The sequence below is a fragment of the Phoenix dactylifera genome, chromosome 1 (assembly GCF_051530095.1).
Source record: "Phoenix dactylifera cultivar Ajwa chromosome 1, Ajwa_hap1_PhDact_Kaust_v1.1, whole genome shotgun sequence".
Taxonomy (NCBI): domain Eukaryota; kingdom Viridiplantae; phylum Streptophyta; class Magnoliopsida; order Arecales; family Arecaceae; genus Phoenix; species Phoenix dactylifera.
The window spans coordinates 59,069,894-59,096,655 of record NC_143190.1 but is presented as its reverse complement, the minus strand read 5'-3'; the positions used below and the strand labels follow the sequence as shown (position 1 = coordinate 59,096,655).

The 26,762-nt window shown below is 41.3% G+C and overlaps 2 protein-coding genes across 3 annotated transcripts; both read left to right on the top strand.

The window, feature by feature from the left end:
* Nucleotides 1-2,610: 2,610 nt before the first annotated feature.
* On the top strand, nucleotides 2,611-15,118 carry LOC103695887 (uncharacterized). Of its 2 annotated transcripts, XM_008777329.5 has the most exons (7): nucleotides 2,611-3,536; nucleotides 4,682-4,921; nucleotides 10,970-11,059; nucleotides 11,658-11,807; nucleotides 12,190-12,314; nucleotides 13,001-13,130; nucleotides 13,270-15,118. In XM_008777329.5, exons 1-7 carry the CDS (start codon nucleotides 3,009-3,011, stop codon nucleotides 13,393-13,395), a joined length of 1,389 nt encoding a protein of 462 aa, XP_008775551.2. In that variant the 5' UTR covers nucleotides 2,611-3,008; the 3' UTR covers nucleotides 13,396-15,118. The 2 variants fall into 2 exon arrangements, with proteins under 2 accessions (XP_008775551.2, XP_088564174.1); XM_088708048.2 differs by lacking the exon at nucleotides 10,970-11,059 and having other exon boundaries at nucleotides 2,676-3,536; nucleotides 13,270-13,992.
* Nucleotides 14,692-15,163, top strand: LOC148715437 (uncharacterized). Its single transcript, XM_088708054.2, has one exon. The coding sequence runs from the start codon at nucleotides 14,692-14,694 to the stop codon at nucleotides 14,947-14,949; it is 258 nt and encodes an 85-aa protein (XP_088564180.1). The 3' UTR covers nucleotides 14,950-15,163.
* Nucleotides 15,164-26,762: the final 11,599 nt, after the last annotated feature.

Here is a 26,762-nt window from a genome sequence, read left to right as displayed (position 1 = left end):
TTCCAGTGAGGGCCCTTTTTTCTAGAGCAAGATGTTGTGGTTCAAATTTGGCCCGAGGGTGACCACGCTGGAGGAGTCGGGGGAGCTGCCGGTCGAGACGGAGAAAGGATGCCACCTCCCATGCACCGACGTACCTGCACAAAGCCTCACCGGTGATTCCAATGGGGGTCCTCCGATGCTAAAGTTAGCGTGGAGTTTTTGTTGGCCAAAAGTCCTTTAGACATTGCCTGATGGGGCTATTTATAGTCCCCGCAGAGGTGCCCAGGTAGCGAGGGTATGGCCCGTCCTCATCATGAGAGGAGTTGGTATTTGGCTAGGTGACATGCAGCCAGGGCTTGCTTGAGGCACACAGTGTAGACCGTCCTTGTGAACGGCATGGCGTCGACAGAGATAGCAGGGTATGGCCCTTGACAGTACGGCATGGCCCTGGTTGACATGTCATGGAGTGGCCAGCAAGCAAAGCATGGCGCAGTGAGGTTGGAATGTACGGCCATGTATGCGAGCATAGGAGCGCACGTGGATGCGGCCGTGGGCAAGGTCGGGCTCGCTTGGAGGCCGTAGCATATACTTGGCGAAGTCAGCTTGGTGAGCAATAAGGTCGGGCCGACTTGGAGGCCACGACATATGTTTGGTGAGGTCGACTTGGCGGACTCTGAGGTCGGCCAAGCTTTCTCGGCTCTTAGTTGACTCTGCAGTGTGCCCCCACTCAGACATTGGCGTCCCGAGTTCGGATCGAGGCTCGTCGTCGAAGATACTCGGCACCCCGAGCTCGAGCCGAGGCGCGTCGTCGAAGATACCCGTCGCCCCGAGACGTCCCAAGCTCGGGCTGGGGCACGTCGTCGAAGATACTCGTCGCCCCGAGCTCCGGCCAGGGCGCATCGTCGAAGATATCGGGCGCCCCAAGCTCGGGTCGGGGTGCGTCGTCGAAGATAATGGGCGCCCCGAGCTCAAGTCGGGGCGCGTCCTTGAAGATACTTGCGAACGGTCAACGGGGCCTCTTGGGCTCTTGGTCGACACTACAGGGCATCCCGAACTTAGGCCCGGGATGTTATTATGGATACCTGCGGCCGACGAAGCCTCTTCGGCTTTTGGTCGACACTGCAGGGCGCCCCGAACTTAGGTCTGGGACGTTATTATGTCATCAGAGAAGGTTGCTGCAGGTCGTGGCAGCGACTTGATTTGTGGAAAGGGGCCGAGGTCAGCTCAGCCTTCGGCGAGGTTCGAGGTATGGCCTGCTCGGCGCTAAGATCTGCTTGGCTGGAATGGGGTGGTCCCGTGCTAGGGTAGGACAATCTATTTTATCTCCCATCAGATATAATGTAATATTATATTATATTTATAGTATAATACAATAATAAAGGTACAACGGCTAGGGTTCTTTGTTAGGGCTCCAACAAATTTTTAGATTTATAAAGAGACAAAATATGTAATTATTATATTTTATTATGAGTATTTTAGTCAAAAAATAGCTTTCCGACAAAGCTCAAATCAACTTTTTTGGAAAGCTCCAAAATGGAGCTTCTCTTAAAAATGCTGTTTTTAGCTTTTTGAAAAAGCTAAAATAGTTTTTTGAAAATTTTACCAAATACTCTTTTTCATCCAGAAGTGCTTTTGGAGGGGCAGAAAGTGCTTTTTGGCCCTCCAAAAGCTCTTCCAAACGGAGCCTTAGACAATCAATTATTATGCCAGATAGAGATGCTACGTGGCAGTGAAAAAAGTGAAGCTACCTGAATTCCACACTTACCATAGGGAGACACCCGAGCTCCCACACCTTCCGTACGTATTTATTTTTTTATATATATTTTTTTGGATAGAGTTTTTTTTGAATACATATCCTTCTAAAAATTAAAATTTGTATGAATATTTTTTCATAATTGATATTTGCATGTATACCCTCATAAAATACTTGTTTTGCATGTATAGCCTTCAATTTCTTTTTTTCTGGCATATATGCCCACATCATTTAACACTGTTAAGCAATTAGCAGTTTAAAATTTAAAATGACAAAAATACCATTCAACACCATTTAACACCGTTAAGCAATTAACAAAAAAAATATTTATAAGAGTATATATGCAAATAATAATTTGCGAGGATATTCTTGTAATTTCACATATTTAGAAGGGTTTACATGCAAAAAATTTTAATTTTATTTTTTTATTCATGCAATTTCTATTTCAATTTGAAGGGCATTCATGAAAATTTCAATATTTAGAAGAATATGTATGCAAAAATCTAAGAATTGTTTTTGTGTGTATACCTCTTAAATAGATAAAATTGTATGAATACTCTTCAGAATTGCTATTTACATGTATATCTTTATAAATTTTTTTTTTGCATGTTTATTTGTTAATAATATTTTCGTCATTTTAATTTTAAACTGTTAACTTCTTGACGACGTTAGATGGTTTGGATACATATGCCGAAAAAAAGAGATATATATATATATATAAATATCAATTTAAAAAATATTTATATAAATCTTAATATGTAGAAGGATATGTACGTAATTTTATTTATTTACTTATTTATTTTTGGATAATATGGATAGGAGCAGGAAGTTACCCAATTTTATCAGTTTGGTTTGCTTCGTCGCTTCACCCACAGGATGGGGTAGAATACTGAACCAGAACATCCCATAACGTTGTCCAAAACCCAGTGCCGGATCCCATGCCGACCACGTTACTATAAGACACCTGTCACCGCCTCTCACCGGGCCCTCAATCTCTCGTTCGTCCCTCATCAGTCCACATGGGGCCGGAGGAGTGGAGTGTGCGACCCCTAAAGGAGAAACCCCCGATTCCATCTTCACGCTCTCAGTTTTGAATGGGAGTATCTCTCTCTGGCTCTCTCAGTCTATTGCCGTAAAATTAGGGCCGTTCTCCGTCTCCTCTTCTTATCTATTCTTCGCTTGCGGCTTCTCTCCTCTCCGTCGATCTATCTTTCCCACCACATCCTAGCCGCCCCTCGATCGATCCGAGAAACCCTAGCTCCGGCGGCTGCCATCGATGTCCGTGGAGAGGCCCTTGGAGGCCTGGGAGGAGGTCCAGCGCCATGGCCAGGACCTCGCGGACCGCCTCGCCCAGGGCCTTGCCGGCCTGATCCAATCGCACATGAGTCCCCCTGCCTTCCCTTGGCCCGCCCCCCACAAGAAGCCCTTCGACCTTGACCTCCCCGCCATCCACGTCACAGCTCAGTCAGAGATCGCCGCTGGCGGCGTTTCCGCCATCCTCGACATCGGGAGCCGCCTTGGTCAGGCCGGGGCGGAACTCGGCGCCTGCATCAACGGTGTTGTGCAACAGTTCTTCCGCCAGCTGCCGGTTCCGTTCCGGCCGGACGAGGGCGGGGCGGCAGCGGCCGTGCTGCCGGCAAGGCGCGGCGGCGATGATGGGGAGGTGATGGGACTGGCGGTGGAGCGGTTTGGAGATCGGGGTTTCTCGGAGGCAGCGGCACCCGCTGGTAGCTCGGATGAGTGGGGTGATGACGAGGGGTTCGGATGTGATCTCAGAACTCCGGGGCATCTGAAGAGGCCGCAGGTAAGCTTAGCAGCATCTTACTCTTTTCATCTTCAAATATTTTTTCTTAATCGCACACTATACGTACGCTGATTCTGCTCACCGATTCCCCCCGCACACCCCCCCCCCCCCCCCCCCCCCCCCACCAACCAAATAATAAAAAAAAAGGATAAATATCTCCTCGGTAAACCAAAGGAATCTGTAGCTCCATATATTGTGGGCAAACTGCCCTTCAATATCATTCCCCAAAGGCATGATAAGAAAGAGTATCTAAATTCAATCCTCCCGACTAGAAAAACTCCTAGACATCAACTTTAATACCTGCTTCAGCAATACCTTTTTGAAATTTCTACAAGGCGGTTCATTTCTATGAAGTTCAGACTCCTGGATTTCCTAGGTGACTCAGGAGTCTAACTAGTGAAAGTTTAGGATTAAGTGCCTCGTCAAGACCAAGGAGCAAGATAAAATGTCCAAGGCGATTGCTTTGGATTCCACTAATCAGTTGTCATGAGCCAAAGTTGATATATTCTTAGACTCACTGTTGAGGTGATGTCACAGATTGGTCCATATCTTCTTCTTGGGGAACAAATTTGGGATAAAAAACGCCTCATTTTGGATTTGTGGAAGAAAAACAAAGGTGCGGTTGAGAGGGAGGTCAATCTTGTGGTTCACTATTAGAGTTATTTTTGGGATTCAGAACTTTATCTTTTGTTCATGGTATCTGCGAAGTTCCACTTGCCTTAAAAGTATCTTGATGGATGAGGGAGTTGCATTTCCCCCACTTTGTTGGGCAAACTGCAGTGTCTTCTTTGACTGTTGTTTGCATCATGCATAACTTGTCATATTGTTCGTCCAGTACGAAAATCATGTTGAAATGCAGTTTGTGTTTTCTAGGATACTGATGGTTGGCTGGCTTTATAGTTCTTGCTGTTGTTCATATGCATTAATTCTATGCATCAGTTGGTATGCTATCAACTTCTTGCACTGCTTATGTGTTACCAAGGATATATTTACAAATTATTTGGACTTACCTCTTTTGCAGTTTGCAACTTGCATCTGGAGTTGAATAGTAGTTTCCTTAATGCTTGGTTAGCCTAAATTCATGCATACTCTATGACATAGAACTGATTACCATCTTAAGTTTTGATGTAATATGTCAAATGCAGGGGATCATTAATATCACATCAACATATGACACTAGAACCCATGAAATGGAAAGCTCCTTGGTCGCAAGGGGAGACTTGTGGAGAGTAGAGGCATCACGTGGTGGTTCAACCACAGGAAGTGAGACCTCACCTCTTTTCCTCATTCAGCTGGGACCTGTTCTATTTATTCGGGATACAACACTTCTTTTACCAGTTCATTTGTCAAAGCAACACTTGCTTTGGTATGGTTATGATAGGAAGGTAAATCCATTTGTTTACTGCCCTACTTAATGTGAAGACAATTTGTCGTAATTGGTCTGGACTTTTTTTTCTTCTAATTTATCTTCCGGTGAAGTGGCTTGTAAGCAAGTACATAGGATGAACTTCTATTGACTTTTCGTAGAATTTTTTCTTCTAATTTTTTATGCTTGTTTAATGAATTTTAATTGTGCAATGTTTATAGTCTTGTGACTCTTGTTAAAGTGCTCTTTCTTTGTCGTCTTCTTTCATCAACTGAATCATTTTATACTTGTAATCTTTCTTTCTATAAATGTCACATGTCTTATAATATTCAACCATACAGAGAGATTATGCATTTAAACAGAAATAAGAATGTTATGGTTGATGTGTGATACGAATAAGAATGACAATGTTCAGAATGGAGAATGTATATGAGCATGAAAATCCATAATCAAGAGTATAACAACACGGAATCGATTTTAGATGGACTTACACATGCAAGGAAGGACAGATGAAACATAACGAAGGAGAAAGATGTATATTTTTGAAGAAAATATTTCTGGAAGTTGCAAGAGGGGATTTGAAAAGGCTGCTGTTAAAATATAACTTCTTTGTGCAGAAGGATTTAATAAAATGTCTTAAAAGGACTTCAAATAAAATATCAAAATGCAAGATAGTATTATACAAGGTCATGAGCATGTTCTTAACGAAGAAGAGTATGGAAAGGATCCAACTAACTAAAACAGAAGTCACAAGACAAGATTTCGATTAGCTTGCATGGGTTGAAGGTGCAATCCTTGTTGGAACAAGTGTCACAAGGATTTGAAGATGGACAAAGGTAGTTGGTCATTTTATTGGTTTATATTGCAGGCGATCTCATTATGGTTCCAAGATTACATCTTCCTGAAACTATTTGCAATTTTCTGATGAGAAGTACACTGATTTTGGGATATCAGTTGATAGTTCTTCTTTTCACATATGATGCTAGTTCTTTTCATTGTGAAAACATTGTCTTGTTATGCTCCCATGTTATTAGAGGTGCCTTCTGTCATGACTAACAGGTAACTTGCAACTTCTTGTTACATTTAACCATTCTGCAAATGACTCTTATTTGCTTTGTACCAAGTACTCTCCATTGTGGCATGGACAAGGATATAGTAACTAAATTCGGACACGTGTCCAAGTATCTGATTGGGCAATAGGGAAAAAGAGAAAAGGCGATACGTTGAAAAATAATTTTAATTAAAATATGTATTTATTTTAAATATTTGTATAAAAGATGTGTTTCAACACTTGGTAGTATCTTTCAATATGTGTTTCATGAAGTTCTTAATTTATTGAGGGATACAATAAAAAGATATTTTGCTGAGTTATTTTAGAGTTACATCCTCGACTAATTGTTAAAAAGGAAAAAGTCACTTTTGACATTGTTAGGGTGGGTTGAACTCATCATGGGAAGAGTCAAATTACCCACCGATCTATAAAATCAAGAAAAAGGATTATCCAAGTGTTGAGCATTTGATTTGGATACATATCTGTCATGCGGACACGCCAGACACAAGTGTCTATGTAATGTAGCTATTAGCTAATATCATAACTTCTTATCAAGTATATTGAAGATGACTTTTAAGTTTCAAGCACATGCCTTTAACTTTTCTTGAAAGCAGCCAAAATCATTAAAATCAATGAGGATGCAACATAACCAACTTGTAATCATTACCAAGGTGACAATGAGAATGGAGAATGATACAAAATGAACAATACAAAATAAAAGCCTCCAAGATGGTCAATTAACTTTGAGGCAAGTTTTGCAGTATCAATGCATGCTACCCCCTATCGAGCCCATTATATTGTACTAGTGTCAAACCGAGACTTAGGAAAGGGGACGTACCAAGTGTTGGTGCGCCAAATTGACCTCTGTACCGGACATATATTGATATTGTACCAATGTGGTACCATATGGGTCCGGTATTAAGATTGCAAATCTTGGTTTTAGGATTTTTTTTGTTGACAAAAGGATCTAAAGCAGACCTTATGTTACAAAACTCTCTCCTGGTGTGAGCACCAGAGATGTTAGACCTTAGCAATTGTCCCAGTTACACGAGAAAAATTCCTTCCTATGCATAAATTTCACCTAACCCAATCTGCAAGCATATTAGCCTTCAAAAAATGTGAAATTAGGGAAAATGTATTGCAACAGGGATCTATGAGAGTTAAGAAGGTGGACGAGCGTCTGGCAATCAGTGTCAATAATGATGCAATTGTAGCCCTTCTACTTGGCAAGAATTGAGGCTTGTCTAATGGCCCAAGCTTCCATCGTAATACAAAGGAGGTCTACACGAGTAGCTTTGACAAAGAGTGATTCAGTCCTTAGCTGGCGCCAACCATTGAACCCAAATTTCATAGTTATCTAAGGACAACTAGGGAATTGGGTTGTAATAATTAGAAGCCATAGCCCAAGCTCTTGAGCATTTAGAGCATGTTATCAAACATAGCAGTTTTTTAGTTTTCCAAAGTTGTCAAATGTTATTGGCAAGCAATGCCATGCCCCAATCCATGGCAAGGAAACCATTTCCAAAAGGAAGGTTCAAGCAAGTGATGGGGGGCTTACAGTCCCAAGCCCCACACCAAGCCCTTGTCGCCGCTCCTTGGCGTCCGCCCTTGCAATGGTGGATGGTTTGGACCGATTTGTAGGTAACGTTCGTTGAATCACACAATTACAAAGACAGTCAATAAAGCAAACTGATGGATTCAACTCTCAAATTGATGAACAAAGAACAAAGAACACACAGAGAAAAGAAAATCTAGTAGAGCATTCAAGGATCTCTACTAGCCCAATCGAATGAAGAATCGTAAGGATCCCTCAATAGCCCATAATCTAGTAGGGATTGATGTATCCCATACTAGCCCAAGTCCTAGAACATAGATCTAAGACCGAAGAAACATAGGCGCAAGCGCCTCCCAAGCCTTACGACCGACTCTTACAAAGAGAAGGACAATAATCAGATTTCTACTCGAAGATCCTCACAAAAAGCCCTAATACATCTTTATATAGACCTAAGACTCCTAAGAAAGGAAAATATTCTCATGACTCATGACGACTCCTAAAGATGGTAAAACATCACTAAATTCTGCGACCACCCTTGAAGGATCCAAGTGGCGCAAATCTGAACCGCTGGTTGGCGCTTATGAATGGCACCCAAAGGAGTCCAAAACGGCATGAAACACATGCTGAATTGCGCCTAGGATTGCTGCCAATTCTGCCGTATGCTGCCATTTGTAGAGTCCCTCTGCATATGGAAGTTTCCATGCCACGGATTGGTGACGTGGCTTGTGCACATGGGTCTGGGTCATCGATCACCAAGGCCTAATGAATCTAGGCCACTGAATCTCCCCGAACGGATGGTTATGGAAGAGTCCTTGCTTGGCATGGACTCCTCCATTGATTTGTTGGCTTTCCCTTTGAAGATTCTTGCAAATCTTCCCAACTTGGTAAGCTAGTCTCCCGGGACGTGCATCCTGGTTAGTCTTGGTTGGCCGGGATGCGAGACCCGGCTGGTCAGGACATGTGTCCGTGGGATGAAGAGTTCTTTCTGCAATGGAACTTCTCTCGGTCGTTGCTCATGTTGGATCTTTAGGCCCTTGGATCGCTGAGGTTTCACGCCCGAAGAGTCCTTTGGCTGCACTGCCGTCTCTTGGCGCCCCTCTAGTTAGCACTTGATTTCCTTCCATAAAAGGATTTTCCCATGTGCGCGCACTGTTGCCTCTTGGCGCCTCTTTAGTTGGCGCTCGATTTCTTTCCATAAAAGTATTTCTCCATGTGTGCGGATGGGTGATGTGGCGCGCGCATGGTCCACTGATCTTTGGTATGGTGGACTGGCTGGTTTTGCCATGAGGATTGAACTTGCTGTTTGTGGCGCCGTCCCATGTGGCTCCCTTGGACGGTTTCCATGTGGCTCGGTTGGATGAATGAGAAGTCCCCTTGGCTCGGACTTGGGCTGGATATGGCCTACATGGAAGACTCCTTGGCGTGGTGTACTCCACTGCGATCTTGGCCCTTGGTGCCTCCCTGCGTGGCACCCATTGGAGATCTCCCTTGACCCTCTGATTGCTTGGAAAAGTCCTGCTGAAATTAGGACTCTGCTGGGCGTGTGGCCGAGGTAGAGTCCTCCTTGGACTCGGCTTCTACATGGCTGGCCAAGCCAGGTGGTGCGCATGGGCGCGCTTGCTACTGCTCGGCCCCGCTTGTCGGGCCTCTCAAGTCGTCCCCGGGCTTTGCCGGGCGCGCTCCGATGTGAACGGGCTTAAGCTGGCTGCTGCCCGTCATTGAGCGCTGGGCACGTTTGGATATTGGACGCCAAACACGTGCGGGCGCAGAGCGTTGGGCGCGCGTGGTCGCTGAGTGCAAGGTGTGCGCGAGCTCAAGGTGCTGGGCACGCGCGAATGCTACTGGCGGGCCGAGAACCTTGCACGGGCGTTGGTCTAGGCCTGTGCATGGCTCGGTCGGCTGCTGGGCTGCTTGGCCAGCAAGCTGAAGACTTGCCTCCAAGCTGCTGATCTAGCCTGGATCATGCCTGAACTCGATGCTATGCTCCGCCGAGTCATCGTGCATGCAAGAAATTTGGCTTGGCGGAGCGGGGTCCTCAACAGCAAGCCACCATTGTAGGCTCGGATTTGTGGCCTCCCACTCTACTTGGTAGAAAGTAGTTGCCAAGTTTGTTAGCAAACAAATTGTTATTAACTTCACGATCAAGTTGACAACAGATAGGGCATGAAGGATGGGAATTCTAATGCAAGGTGCTTAGCCAAGAATTGGTAGGAAGCCTATCTCGAGCCATTTTCCAAATAAAATTCTTAACTCTCTGAGAGAGTTGAACTTTCCAAATTTGATTCCATACTATCAGTAGATGACCCAACCATTACGCTGAGAAGACAAATAGTTGCAGATTTGCTTAGTAAGAATCCGCTTTCTTATTCTACGATCTATTCTGATAGAGCATAGTCTTCAGTTAATCGGAGAACCGGAATCCATTCTTCAGAGTAAGAGATTTTGACTGGCCTTGGCATCTCTCCACCCCCAACTATCCATTGAATTTGAAATGGAGGCATATACCTAACCTGTTGGACAACATCCTCACCAAAAAACGGCTAAGTGGTAAGCTCCAACTTCCAAGTATTCTCTATAAGGTTGTAAATACTGTATGACGTCTTGGCTTTTTCGTGGAAAGAGAAACCCCACATACCAACAATTAGGATGGTGTGCCGATCTATTTCCTGACCTATCCCATCCCAACACTCCGGATGGTTTCCTGTCCCGATACTTGAGATGGTGGGGATGTCTTCCATCCCACCGGCATTTCAAACGTTGGTTCTCTATTATAAAGTGTGAAAAAAAACAACAAAAAAAATCATAGTTAATATTAACAACAGTGAACTTCACTTTGAGAGGATTCAGTATGCCATTGTACCTTGTATAATGGCAGTCTTACCAAACTTTCCAACCATGCAGTCTTTCCAAATATCACCTTACTGTTGCAGCTGGAGATTGATATGGTCAACAGTTCAACACTAACCACAGCTCTGGACTGTCAGAAACTTTAGCAGAGATTAATAGAGCGAAGCAGTCACATTCACATGGACCATAGTCGCTAAATGGCATGAATTTTCCTAAGTCTCTTCTTTCCTTAATTGAAATTTTCTGATGTTCTTCTTTATGATCATCCTGATGCTGCAGAATATTTATCATAGAAAGGGGTAATTCTTACTCCATTATGATAAGTTGACCAAAATTTGCTCCTTCCTGCATTCTTTGCAGGTTACTTCCCCTACTTTATCCAATTTTGCAGGGCGGTAGATTTGTTCCTTATTTATATTTCTATATCTTCTAGTTGCATTCTCCTTGTAATGTACAAGAACAGTTTTAGTTAGTTTTCTCTTTCCAAAGTTTATGACTCTTTTACACACCAGTCAAGTTGAAGGCTTGCAAGTTCTTGATTGTGGACTTAAATGGCGATAGCTATTCCATGGTTCTATGTTTTCGGCTTACTGACAAAATGTTTTTGTCTTTAGAATGGAATGCATTCCCTCTGTCCAGCACTATGGTCCAAACATAGAAGATGGTTGCTGATGTCAATGATCTGTCTCAACCCTCCTGCTTGTGTAAGGCTACATAATTTTTTCTCCGAGCTATTTTTGTTTATAATTCTGTATCATAGCACTCCTCCTAGGAATATGAAAATAATTTCATTATGAATTATTTTTCTAGCGGCCCAAATAATACGGGTAGATGCTTCTTGGCTATTTTAATGACTAATTATGATTTTCTTGCCTAAAAGCTCTGCCAAGTAACTTTGCAAATGGCTCAGCCGATGACCCAATGCATTTTGTTTGTGGGGAGATGATTACTCACACAACCATGCTAAATCAGAAAGTACAAGGCAATGTGAAGTAGTAGACTTATTTATATGATCCTTTATGCTACATGATATTTGACAAAACTGATCTTTTGCTATTCTTTTTACCGAATAATCATATTAACGGCATAATTGTATTCTATGCATAATCAGCACAAGGCATTTCAATTGGTTATTCTAATTTCATTTTTTCTGTATAATTGATTTTTAAATGCCCATTTCTGGGAGTGTGATTATAGTTTTTTCATATGTTCAGTCTTTTGGAGCAGCTGTAGTAATTTCTTTTGCAACAGCTCTATCCTAATAATGAAATTTGTTAACCTGGCATTTTTTTCTCCCTCCAGTCATTCATGGATTTGCAATTCCCAAGTGGGCAGCTTACTTACGTGGCTGGTGAAGGGTTGACTTCTAGTGCTTTTCTTCCTGTATTTGGTGGCTTGTTTCAAGCTCAAGGTCAATATCCAGGAGAAACAAGAATTAGCTTCTCTTACAAGGTTAGCCATTAGATCCAAGAAGATTGTCTGCCAAATCAACGAAGAAAGACTTTGAGTATTAGTTATGGGACACCATAACTTGGAAATGATGTAAACCATTTTATGTTATTGTACCTGACTATTTTCTTATCTTAGCTGTTAAGTTCGACAAAGCATGCAAATGAGCTCGATATATTAAGTAGATTCCATGGAATTTTCTGCTGGTTTACTGCTATAAAATCAGTTTGTGTTTCTTTTGTATTTTCTATGTTTTGGATGATAGTGTTTCTTCATTGGGGCATTTTTGTACTCATGCTGCTGCAGTATCTTCACTTGTATTATGTCCTTGTTATGTCTCCTTCCACTGATATATATGCCTGACAACTTTGTCATTACCTTATAGAATAAGCATGGAACACGGATTACCCCGATGATGCAGTTGCCTGACAAGTCCTTTTCTCTTGGGGTTGCACAAGCCATAGCATGGAAGAGATCTGGTCTCATGGTGCGACCAAGCATCCAATTCAGGTAGATAGTAATCAGTTCTTTCATCCTCATATGCTGGAAGGATAAACTTGTGCTTTCCAATTTGGTTAGATTTCATATAAACCAAGTAATGACCTGCATTTTAAGCAGCTTATGGATTTAAAGATGCTAATTTTTTATTGACATCCTGATTCATTCTTCTGGTTTTCAGTAAATAATTTCTCTATCTGCCCTTGTAACTTGTAATTTTAATGCTAAAATCTCTTTTGTTCTTATGATTTATTTGTTAATAAAGAATATATGATATTACTGCTTTCTATGATATGTGAAGCGTTACCAAACAAGTGCATTCTGTAAATGAACCTCAATTTCCTCTTTTTCTGTATATAACCGAGAGAGAGAGAGAGATTGGAAATCTGAGGACTGGAACGCCGATCTGGTCAGTGAAGATAGATACTTTGTGAAATTTGCTTTTCATGAAATGCTGAACAAATCTGAGTAATCTTACTTCTGACATAGATTGACCATGGTCCAAGATGAATTATCTGCTGATATTTTACGCATTTTTTTTATTTGCTGTAGGAAAAGGAGGCAGTTAATGGTAAAACATATAATTTGCTCTTGGTTTACATTAATCATGTGGCTAACTCTTGATTTGGTTGCTTATTACTACTTTGATTTCCTGCTGTTGAAACTTGTTTTCTTTCTTCTCCTACCCTTTTCTTTAGTATATGCCCCACTTTTGGTGGAAGCAATCCTGGGGTTCATGTAGAGCTCATCCATTCTATCAAGGAAGAACTCAATCTGATTTGTGGTTGTTCTTGCACGGTGCATCCTTCTGCTTTTGCCTCATTATCTGTAAGTTAATTATTCCTGGACTGGTGGCATGGTCCGGCCCTTATTGAACTCTTTTCTATCATAATATAGCTCTTTTTTCAATCATGTTTGGAACGTATCTGATGTTTTAAAGATACTAATACACGTCTGTGCATGGCAGCTTGGGAGATCCAAGTGGAATGGGCATTTAGGGAGCTCAGGAGTAGTTATTAGAGTGGAAACGCCTCTCAGCAATATTGGCAGGCCATCGTTGTCGGTTCAGATAAATAGTGGTTTTGAGTTTTGACTCTTTACACCACCAAATGTATATATATCTGTACATATCATCAAGCACCGACGTCCATATTTGTGAATATACTGCTTATACCCAAATGTTTGATCAGAAATTCATTTTTTTTTTTACCTTCTTGCCACCTCATAATTTTACCAAGAAATTCCCCTCTTGAAGATTCTCAGAGTGTTCAGACATCTTGTCCATGGCATCTTGATTGCTGAGATATAGTCCAGAACCAAGTGCTCCTAACAGTTTGAAGGTGAGGGAAGCCAAGATGAACTCAGAAGAAAATTTGAATTCCATGGACCGGGAAATGTCGCTTGCAATTGGGGCTAGGAAGACTTCTGAACGTAACTTAACATCAGTATTTCCTGATACTCGGATTGCTCGCCATTTCTTCCCTCTTTTTGATGCCTATAACAATTGCGCCTGTCAGACCACGGTTTTGTGATGGTTGACGTTTCGTTCTAGCATCCAGCACTCCATAAGCGGATAGTATTGACACATAAATTGTGTATAACCATAATGCAACAGTTTTGAGCTCATGCAATTTTGTTTCCCCGGAAAATTGTAAACACAACTAAGATAATGATGTTTAGATTCAGCTGATATAATGTGCAAGCGTACTGAACTATTTGTTGGTTTGTATGGAGTAGAAATTAGAATTAATTACAGAAGATATCACTTTAGCATGGTATTGTCCACTCCTGGATGTCTGTTTCTGGTTTTCTCATAGGATTGGCTGAAGTATTTTTTGAAGGATTTGCAGATGACCCGACCAGGCATAATCTTCATCGAGTTCATTGATCAATGTTTCCTACTGGTTGTTTGGCGGTGAAGTATGTTTTCTTGTAGAGTAGTTTGCACACGTCTGTCTGGACTAAAGCAGATGTGAATATTGATGTACTTCATGAAACAGGTTCATGTCTTTGTGGTTTTCGTTTATTTGAGTTGAGGATTCTTTCATGATTGTACCGGGAGGTCCTATCATGTCATTCAAGGGCCTCTGAATTTTATGTTGTCCAGATTAAGCAAGACACGGCATTGGAAATCAGAACGTTTTATAGGTTGCGCTGTTAGGTTCAGCTCGATGTATAATAATTAATACATCCCGCTTGGGCTTTGTGTTTAGCTTGAGCTGAGCTTGTGACTGAGCCAATGAAGTGCGGATAATCCCAGAGCTGATCTGCTACATCCCACCGGAACCATCGGGTTTCGAACATATTCCTCCAGGTCCAGGAAGGCATTAGAGATGGACTAATAATAGCTGCCGCCCGCTTGACCGATCGGCCAACCACTTTTCCCCCGATGATGGCCAGATCTTGGCCTGGGCTTTTGCTCCTCCTCCTCATGCTGCTCCTCCACGTAGCCACGGCCAAGAACGAGAGCGGCTCCGGGGCGATCCCCGAGTGCCGGGAGATGGCGTCGAGGAGCGAGTGCCAGCGGAGCTCCAGGCGCTGCCGGTGGTGCCGCAGTGACGCCCTCGACGACATGTGCTTCGGATCCGCCGAGGCCTGGCGGCTTCCCCACCAGGTCTTCTCTTGCGAACCAGTCCGCTTGATTTGAACGCCTTCCCCTTAAATTTCTTTTCATATCCTCCGATTCACTTGTACTACTTGTTGTGTTGTGACACCGACTTCCTCTCTCTCTCTCTCTCTCGCTCTCCCGGATCTACTTTTCTTTACCTCGGATATGTGTGTGCTTTGATTTCTAAATCTCGTGTTTTGCTCTATCATTTTGTGGACGCAATGGAAGTTGATGGTGCTCTTATCCGATCGAAGTTTAGAGTTGTTTTACAATGTTAGGAGTCTTGGCAAAGATTGGTGAATCGGGGTCAATTATGAGTCTTCGATTGAAAGTACCCCCAGTAGAAGGGCTTATTTGATCCGATTCTGTTGTTCTTTTTTCAATTTATTTCCTTGATTTAGCGGTTTGAAGAGGAACTGTGATAATTAATAGAATAGAACCATTGAATCTTGGCGCATGTGAAGAAAAGAAAAATACACAAATCATCATTTGAATAGCCATGATAAAATGATTTGGAATTGTCACAAGCTGTCCTCTTCTATTGAAATCCTGTTTATAGAGTTCTTTCCAGAACTTTTCTTGAGAGTCACCATGCCTAGGTCGAATTGCTCATAGTTTTTCGAGTTTGACTGCAAAATGCTGATAGAGAGTGCATCTATTTGCCACTGCAACCAAATGGAGCCCAGTGGATCGCTCGAAAGCCTTACCATCACCTTTTGGTTGCTTATCAAGGTAATATATGTTCTAATATTTTGGTCAGTGAGTATGCGAATGTATGGTTTCAAGCTTCACTTCGTAGACAGAAGTCATTTTTTTCTGCTTTCCGTGCAGAAAGTATAAAATTGAAAAATTTCATGTGAAAGTTAGCTGAAATGGACCATATAAATCAAAAAACTTCACATCGATTCCACCAATAGCCTTTATGGTTATCCAAATGACTCTCATGCCAAATGTAACAACAGCTAGGGGCGGAACTGTATTATTCAAACATATGGCCAAGGAAGTAGGAAGGGTTTATTGCCCAAAGAGCAGTGATTACCAAGAGGAGCTCTTGAGATCATTTCCAAAATGAATGGCTATTTTCTGTTTCAATTTCTGCTGGGGGAAAATGGCTCCAAAGTGCTCCAAGGTAGAGCTTGACTTATTGGTTGTTGGGTTCTCATCCTAAGAAAATGGAAAAGAGGATTGGATGTCCGCAAAGACCACTTGCAGAGCGTCCCTGTTTGGGTATGGTTCCTTTAGCTTGGGTTCCACCTCTGGTCATCCAATATGATAGGAAGGATTGCTAGTACTATTGGTATTTTCGGGGTCTGTATTGAAGCTAGTAGCTCTATGAGCCGATGGTTTATTCAGAAGAGTTAGATTCATAAGTAAGTTTCCATAGTTGGCAGGTGGAGATGAATCGCGACGAGGACTGAGATGAACCGAGATTTCAGTTTATCTTGTTCGACGTGGTAAGTGGGTAAATTTGAAGGAAACCAAGATTTTTTGAGATCTTGGCTGATATATTAGAATGAGTATCTCAGCTGGTATAGTTGATCGGAGATTATCAACTATATTTGAGCATTAATTTCAAGATTTATTAATTAAAAACTTTATTTTTGAAAAAAGAAACTAGTTGAAAAATATCGATTGATAGGAATAAAATTGTATCCACTGATATCTTGGATTTTATCGGTTTATATCAGACTAGAACCAAGAATTGCATATATATCATATTGGGGGTTGTCCGGTATTGATACAAACCAAGAACTCGGTAGGGATGTCAGCTGAGATGGAAACCTTGACTGTGTTGTAACACAAAACAAACAATTCTAAATGGATCAGAATAGAGATTTGAAGAACGGAATTTGGATGGCCTAAATAAACATTTGATGGGAAACCAGAAAAATTACAGTTAACAAGTAGGCGACCAATAAAACTAAGATATCAAGAGTCTCTAGTCTCCTCTAAATTTAAAGTATTCATCAAATGGATGCCTGACTGAATTAGGTAGACAGTTATTCCTTGAGGGGCTTTAAGGAAAGCCTTGTAGGTATTTTTTCCCCCTAAGTTGGTGTATAAATCCTTGAGGGGCTTTAAAAAATCCTTGTAGGATTATTGTAAATGTAATATAAGATTCATTTTTTGTCAACACAAGGAGAAAAATCATCAAAATGGTGTCATTTATGATGATGGGCAATGCTTTGAGTGCTGTAACTATGTCTTCAGGGTTGTCTTAAATGAAATCCCTTTGTGGGTAACGAATACCTTCAGATGCCAAAAAAGCCCCCATTGAAGTTTTGTTTTGCATGAAACTCTGGTAGCCATGTCGATGTCCATGGCTTTTGATTGTTGATTAGGTCTAGAAGGACTCGAATGAGATTGAAGTTTATCATCTATTAATGAGGTTAAAGTGCTACGTTTTTGATCTTGCTCTTTTTAAAAGAGAAATTAAACGTAGGATACCCCAAGTATAGGGTGTAGCGAAGTAATATTCTCGGTGAGTCCGAGATCATATCCACAGGGATTTGACTATGAACAAAAACTAAAGGCTAAATAATATTCAGATTGACAAAAATATAACTAAGGCATTAGGATTCAGCCTAGCACTTCATCATGCTTTTCTTAAAATCACCTATTAATCATAATAAAATAGATTTAGTCTTATGGGCAGCATTACAATAATTCTATTTTAAACTACAGGGATTTCTAAGCATCTGTTATACCCGGGAGAAATAACAAATCAAAGAAAATATATAAGTTTGAAATAATTTCTATCAAATCTACTGCACCATAAATCAAATCTAAAACATTAAAATTCAATTGATGATTTAAAGGAAATACATGAAGAAAATGCTAGGCTTTTTCCTAGCCTTAGCTAAAAGAGTTAGCTATCCATATGAGATGCAAGCAATTTTATAAAAGGGATTAGCATAGAATAAATAAAATAAAACATAAATCCCCTTTTTTTTTCTTTGTTTGGTTCAGAAACAGGGCACCCTGTTTTCTTTCCGTGGCCTCTTCTCCTCTCTCGCTCGGCTGGAAAAGGTGTGAATGTTGGCTCCCCTTTGCTCCGTGTCCTTCTCCTTCTCCTTCACCGGATGATCCCCAAAAAATGGAAGGCCTCTTCCTTCTCTCGCTCGGCTGGGAAAATCGGAAGAAGATATGCTTCCGGATGGATCCTGCTGACCGGCCGTCGGCTGCTGCTGCTTCCACCCGATGGTTCTCCTCCTCTTCCTTCTTTGCTCCCTCTTCCCTCTCCCTCCTCCTCCGGATGGCCCTCGTGCTCCTTCCCGGTTCCTTTTATAGATACTTTTAGCATGTTTGAAGGAGGAGAAACGATCGGAGAAGCTGAAACGCTGCTGGGAGTGGATGAGATTCGGATTAAATGAAATCAAATCACTTGGGATGCTCTTCATGGCTGGGACGGTTCTCTGTTGCTTGGAATCCAAAAGATCTTGGGGAGTTGTTTCACGGATGAAAGAAAGAGCCGGTTTGGCTTTTGGATTTCCCTCGCTGCCGTTGGGAGCCACGGACGGTTGAAGATGCTAAGAAGCTCCTGGAAAAGAAGTGGAGGACTCGGCTTGCGACTCTTCTCCTCCCTATGGTTGCTGGCCTCCTCCTCTTCCGTCGCACGCTCCACGCTTGGATGAGCTGGGAAGAAACAGGGGAGACGGAAGGATGCTGATGAGATGCCATGATCGATTGGGAAAACTGGGAAACTCCTCGCGTGCTCGAACGGATGGAATGTGGCGACGGTTGAAGAACTGAGTGCTGGGTTTGTTCCAAAACAGAGGAAATGGAATGTTGCCACGGTCGGTTGGAGAACTTAAACATTGGGAAGTTGATGGCAAACGGATTGAATTGTTTTGGGACTTTCGAGACGGCACAGGGACACTTGAAGATGTTGGGAAATCACTTGCTTCAACTCATTGATGTGGATACATGGAAATTTTATGTTAGGAACTGTTGAGTCGCCTCATCACGGACACTGGGGAATTCGTTGAGCTCGAACTACCAGGCATTGCGCTAAAATCCAGCATTATTGGGTCTTTTGAATTACATGCACTCAGACACAGATAAAACATTAATTAATTAATTTTATTAATAAAGATTAGCTATAATACTAATTAAGATAATATGAAAATTATACTTTTGTACTCTTATCACACCCCCCAACTAACTTATTGCTAGTCTCTAGCAATTTAGTGTGAAAATGATAAAATGAGGGTGCAAAAGTATTGTTTATTTTATTAATATATATATATCAATATGCATGAATTAAAATAAATACTCACTTTCGTAGAGCATTACGATTGCACTTAGCACGTGCAACAAGCCGTTAAACTCCTAGGTTACCCTAGTGGACGAGTGTTGTCTCGTGAGGGTTTGCAGTGATGTTACCCACAAACATCGTTTTTAAGTTAGAAGATACTTTAAAACATAGCAACTCTTAAGGCAGATGTAAATATGACGTCTCAGAATACCTATACCTCCACCACAATTGGGTACCCTTTGAATTCTAGGTGCACCACTCAAATTCACAAATGTTAACTACTATTTGTTAGCTCCCTCTTCACTAAATTTTTTGAATATCACATGTTATTTATCCAGAATGGTTCGCATATAAAAATGAAGCTATCAATCCCAACTAGACATCCCAGGTACACAGAGTTCTAAAACAATGGAGTCAAACCAGTCATCCACACGTCACTTGGTTTAAGTTTAACTAACTTACTCATGTTTAATTTATTTTTTATTATTATTATTATTATTTTTCTTACATAGTGACTACAACAGTCCAACTCCATTAGGCTCTAGTAAGGTCCATGTAACGAGCTTTGGGTCAATGACTCTTGATCCAGTTGGCTCAAGGCATTAGGTGAAACACCCCTCGGACTTAATTACTCGAACCAGACTACGCCACGAGGCCAGACTAGTCACTTATTTCAGTCATTTTCACCTTTTTACGCGAACACTCGCTGCTTTGTAGGCAAGAGGCCCGGTTACTCAGTGAAGACAAACAGTATTATTTCTCTCTCTCTTTTTTTTTTCTTTATATATATATATATATATACATATGTAACGTGACTGTATTGTGACTATAGGTCAACCAAGGTCAGAACATAAGGCACCCAGGTGATCTAGCCAGAAATTTCAAACTCAATCTTTATGTGAAAACCAAATCATGAACTTTAAGATAAGGACACTCGTACTTCTTTTGCGAATAAGGTCAACAAATAAATAGGTAACACAAGTGAACTCCTGAGGCTTTCCTATTGTCATTGAATACTTGTGTGGGGATCTAATAATAGGTCTCTAATAAGTCATAATATGCTCCTTGCCTTAATAGCTGCACATGTTTGTTTGCTTAGAAAATTAAAGTGGTAATTAAATGCAACAAAATATATTTTTGTTATTATTATTACTATTATTATATTTTTGTATTATTTTTTATTTATATATATATAAATATATATATTTTTAAATAGATTTTTTTTTTTTTTGACATATATGACAATTGGTATGATATATAGAAAAATATAGTAATCTCTCCCCCCAACTTAAATTCAACATTGTCCCCAATGTTTCAACATGAATGCATTAAATATGATAGTATGAAGGATAATAAGGCTGAAGATTAGAATTTACCTGATAGAATGACTGCACACTGTTGTTGCTCACCAATTGTCATATGAAAGAAAGAAAAATTATGTACAAACAAAGGATCTCTAGCAGATATAGAGATCAATCCTGATAAACAGGATCTCCCAGATTGGTCGATTCAACTTCTGGGGTAAAGTTGTCCAAAAATAACTTCAAACGTTGGCCATTTACTTTAAAAATATTACCGGTGTTTGGATTCTCTATCTCAACGGTTCCATACGGATAAACAGTTTTAACTATAAATGGACCAGTCCACCTAGATCTCAATTTTCCTGGAAATAAATGAAGTCTTGAATTATACAATAGAACTTTCTGGGAAGGCTCAAATGTTTTTCTCATAATATTTCTATCATGAAAGATTTTCATTTTATTCTTATAAATTCGAGCATTCTCATATGCTTCATTCCTGATTTCCTCTAGTTCATTAAGTTGAAGTTTGCGTAGTGCACTAGCCTTATCCATATCAAAATTAAATCTCTTAATAGCCCAGTAGGCTCTATGCTCCAATTCCACAGGCAAGTAGGGCTGGAAGTGGGCCGGGCTGGGCCGGGCCACACCCCTACCCAAGCCCGGCCCGAAATTTTTTTCCGGGCTTCGGGCCGGGCCAAGGCCCGAACAATTTTACAGGATCGAGGCCCGAGCCCGGCCCGAGCCCGGCCCGAGCCCATTTGGGCCAGCCCGTTTGGGCCGGCCCGTTTGCCAATAAACTTCAAGGCAGTCTCTGTTTACAAGGATTTGGTTTCGTGGAATACTACCATCACCTGCTACACTCACAATCTCCATGACATCAGATTATAGCAGTAATATGGTCCCTCTTAAGCTCTTCAGATGCCTCCAGTCCATGGGAACAGAATTTGATGAGTTCATTATGGCAAGCATTCTGAAGTCTTGTGCTATGCAAAAGGATTTAGAAACAGGAAAGATGATCCATGCTTGCATTATGAAACTTGAAATAAAGTTGGACGCATATGTGATCAGCTCACTGATTGATATGTATGCCAAGTGTGGGATTCTTGAGGCATCTCTCTGTCTCTCACAGTGTTTCAAGATAATCTAACATTTCATTATACATCCAACGAGGTAAATGGTTTCATCTCAAACACCTCAGCTTTAAGATTTAATCAGTTTTTACATAAGGGGGACAAAATTATCTGCTGATACCTTGTTCTGTTTGTCAGTATCATGATGATGGGTAAAGTAACTGCCGGCCGAAGTGTAATCAACCCAGGTCCCAGCGACCGGCGACCGGTGACCGGCGACGAGCCGACAAGAAGCGGAGAAACCCTAGCTCCACGCCTCCGCCGCTCGGCTGCAGAGCGCCTCGGCAAATCCCAACCAAAACGAAGATCCCAACCAAAACGAAGAAGATTCATTCGTAAATGTAATCGTACCTCAAAACCTAGCTTCGCCGATGATAGGTGGTCGGGACTCCTCTTCACCACTTCGCCGAGCTTGGACGGTCGACGACGACGACGACCGGTCGACGACGACGACGACGACCGGAGAAACCCTAGCTCCAGGCGGACCACGCTTCGTCGCCTCCGCCGCTCGTCCGCGCCGCCTCTGCTGGCCTGCTCTGCAAATCCGTCGGGCTGCAAATCTGAAATCCCTAATGGGCAATGGCAACTCAGCCGCGATTCGGGCTAACTGGCTAAGGGCCTAAGGCATTCGACAATCGGTGGCCCGCGTCGGGCTGGAAATGGGCTCGGGCTTGGACGGGCCCGGGCCGGGCCAACCAAATACCCGAGCCCGGCCCGAAATAAAAATGGGCTGAATGATTAAGCCCGAGCCCGGCCCGAAATGCAGTGAGCCGGGCCCATAGCCCGGCCCGCGGGCGGCCCGACCCGATGGGCTTCGGGCCGGCCCGAGCCCACTTCCAGCCCTACAGGCAAGTGACAAGGTTTGCCAAAAATAAGACGGTACGGAGACATACCAATCGGAGTTTTAAAAGCAGTACGATAAGCCCAAAGTGCATCAGTTAAACGCAAAGACCAGTCTTTGCGATTTGGGTTAACCGTTTTTTCCAGAATATTCTTAATTGATCGATTTGATACTTCAACTTGTCCACTTGTCTGTGGATGATAAGGGGTGGCGACTTTATGGGTGATCCCATATTTTCGCATTAAAGCCTCAAAAGGCTTATTACAGAAGTGTGAACCCCCATCACTGATGATGGCTCGAGGCGTTCCAAATCTGGAAAGAATGTTTTCTTTTAAAAATTTTAAAACAGTTTTGTGGTCATTATGTTTGCAAGGAATTGCCTCAATCCATTTGGAGACATAATCTACAGCTACTAAGATGTACAAATTTCCGAATGAAGGAGGAAATGGGCCCATAAAATCTATTCCCCAACAATCAAATATTTCGATAATTAAAATTGGGTTGAGGGGCATCATATTCCTACGAGTTATCCCACCTAACTTTTGACAACGCTCGCAAGCTTTGCAAAAGTTATGGGAATCTTTGAACAAGGTGGGCCAATAGAAACCGCACTGTAAAATTTTTGCAGCCGTTTTCTTGTAGAGAAATGACCACCGCAAGCTTCAGAATGACAAAAGGAAATGACACTAATAAATTCGTCATTAGGTACACATCTCCTAATAATTTGGTCTGGGCAGTATTTGAAAAGATAAGGATCGTCCCAGAAGAAATTTTTTATTTCAGTTAGAAATTTTCTTTTGTCCTGTTTATTCCAATGACTTGGTAGTTCACCTGTGACTAGAAAATTTGCAATGTCTGCAAACCAGGGTGAAGATGTGATCTTAAACAGTTGCTCATCAGGAAAAGTGTCTTTTATGGGTGAATTGTCTAAGGAATCTGGAAGAGTCAGACGGGACAAGTGATCAGCTACTACATTTTCTACCCCCTTTTTATATCTTATTTCTAGAAAAAATTCTTGGAGCAGAAGGATCCACCTAAGCAAACGCGCCTTAGCATCCTTTTTTGAAAGAAGGTACTTAAGGGCAGCGTGGTCAGTGTAGATAATGATTTTGGATCCAATCAAGTAAGACCTAAATTTGTCTAGTGCAAATACTACGGCGAGTAGTTCTTTTTCCGTAGTTGTGTAATTCATTTGTGCACTATTTAAAGTCTTACTTGCATAGTAGATAACATAAGGCTTTCGTTCTTTTCTTTGCCCTAGAACTACCCCAACTGCATATTCACTAGCATCACACATAATTTCAAAAGGAAGTGACCAGTCAGGTGGTTGCATGATGGGAGCAGAGGTCAGCAAGCTTTTAAGTTTATCAAAAGCTTTTTGACATTCTTCAGACCACACAAATTGGGTTTCCTTTTGAAGGAGATTACATCAGGGTTTAGATATTGAGCTAAAATCTTTAATGAATCTCCTATAAAATCCTGCATGACCCAAAAATGAGCGTATATCTTTGATAGTTTTTGGGTTGGGTAAATTAGCAATTAAGTCAATTTTAGCCTTATCTACTTCAATTCCTTCAGATGAAATGACATGCCCGAGAACAATTCCCCTAGTTACCATGAAATGGCACTTCTCCCAGTTTAAGATTAGATTCTTCTCCTCACACCGAATTAAGACTAGCCTTAAATGGTCTATACAGTTTTCAAAAGAGGAGCCAAAAACCGAAAAATCATCCATGAAAACTTCCAAGAAGCGCTCAACCATGTCGGAGAAAATACTGAGCATGCATCTTTGGAAGGTTGCAGGAGCATTACATAATCCAAAAGGCATTCTCTTGTAAGCAAATGTGCCAAAAGGACATGTGAAAGTGGTCTTTTCCTGATCTTCAGGATCAATTGCAATTTGGTTGTAACCTGAATAGCCATCTAGGAAGCAATAATATTTATGACCTGCTAACCTTTCTAAACTTTGATCAATAAAAGGTAGAGAAAAATGATCCTTCCTAGTGACAGAATTAAGTTTCCTATAGTCAATGCATACACGCCAACTAGTGGGGACCCTAGTTGGAACTAATTCATTGTTGGCATTTTTGACTACAGTAACACCAGATTTTTTCGGGACCACTTGGGTTGGACTTACCCATTTACTATCTGCAATTGGGTAGATCATACCCGCATCCAGAAGTTTCAGAACTTCTGCTCTAACCACATCCTTCATGTTTGTGTTTAATCGACGTTGAGGTTGACGAGAAGGTTTGGCATCAGCTTCTAAGTGGATTCTATGAGTGCAAATTGAGGGACTAATTCCCTTGATATCAGCAATTGTCCACCCTATTGCTCCCTTATGCTCTTTGAGAATTTCCAATAATTTTAGTTCTTGACTTTGTTCGAGTTGGGATGATATGATCACAGGAAAAGTCTCTTCTTGACCAAGGTATGCGTACTTGAGCTCAGATGGCAAAGGCTTTAGCTCAAGTTTAGGTGCTTGAACACTAGATGGTAGAGGACTATTGTTGCGTGTGGGCAATTCTTCAAAACGAGATTTCCACCTATCTGTATCCAACAAAGGAGCTGAATCTAATATAGCACTGATTTCTCTAAAGTTTTGGTTGATATCTGTATTTCCGAAATGAGTTAGGCATGTTTCTAAAGGATCAGAAGAAAGAGATGGGACAAGAGCATCTTCTACAATGGAGTCGATCAGATTAACTCCATGAATTTCATCATTTTCGTTATCATTATCGGGTTGTTTGCAAATGTTAAATATATTAAAATCTATAGTCATATTCCCGAATGACATTTTCATTATTCCATTTCGACAGTTAATCAAAGCATTGGAAGTAGCTAGAAATGGGCGGCCTAGAATGACAGGTATTGGAGTGGTACAGTTCATGACAGGCTGGGTATCTAATACTATGAAGTCGACTGGAAAATAGAATTTATCAATTTGGACAAGTACATCCTCGACTATTCCTCTTGGTATCTTTATAAATCGATCGGCAAGTTGGAGAGTAACCTTGGTGGGTTTTAATTCACCAAGTCCTAACTGTTCATAAACTGAATAGGGCAGTAAGTTAACACTAGCACCTAAATCCAGAAGGGCTCGTTGTATCCTGAAGTTTCCTATGATGCAAGATATGGTAGGACAACCAGGATCTTTATATTTAGGCGGGGTGTTGTGTTTGAGAATAGCACTCACCTGTTCAGTTAGAAAAGCTTTCTTTTGTACGTAAAGTTTTCGCTTTATGGTACAAAGATCTTTTAAAAATTTGGCATAAGATGGGATCTGCTTAATGGCATCTAATAAAGGAATGTTAATCTTTACTTGTTTAAAGATTTCCAGGATTTCTTGATCATGTACTCCTTTTTTAGCTGCAAGCAAGCGCTGAGGAAATGGAGCAACTATCTTGTGATGCAGTATTGGATCATTTTGTTCATTATCATCTTCATCATTCTTTTCAATAGATTTTTTAGGTTTGTCATCTTTTGTTTGAATTTCTTTGTTAATTATTTTTCCACTCCGAAGGGTTGTGACAGACTTTACTTGCTCAAATTTAGGTTGGGATGAACTTGCTTCATGGACCTCATGTTGACCCTTTGGGTTAGATTGAGGTTGGGCTAGAAATGTCTCTCTTTCCCTAACATTAAGTTGAGCCTCAATTCTACCTACAGAATTTTTAAGTTCTTGGAGTGATTGCATTGTATTCTGATTTATTTGAGTCTGCCCTTGCATGAAGGTTTGCAAAGTATCTTCAAGGGATTTCCTATGTGGTGGCACATAAGGAGTAGGAACAGAATTTCCTTGAGATTCATTGGCAGTGGGTCCATGTCTCCAGCTAAAGTTAGGATGGTTTCGCCAACTAGGATTATATGTTTCTGGAAATGGTCTTTTATAAGTATTGGTGAAATTTGCTTGATCATGCAACACTTCTTGAAAAGCAGGGATTGTAGGACAATCCTTGGTTACATGTGCATTACTCTCACAAATTCCACATATACTTTCAACAATAGTTTGTGCTTTTCCTAAATTGGCTTTGCTTAATTCCATGGCTTCTACCTTCCTAGTCAGATTAGCAATTTTTACATTGACATCATTATCATCTTTAATAAGATATATTCCTCCTTTTGCATTAGGTGCTATTTTTGATTTGTCATTTTTATCTGTTGTATCCCAAGCTTGTGCATTTTCTGCTAAAAGATCAAAATAATCCCAAGCTTCATTTGGTTCCTTACTCATAAATTCACCGTTACACATCATTTCTACAAATTGTCTCATATTGGAGGACAAACCATCATAAAAGAAACTAATGACCCTCCAAATTTCA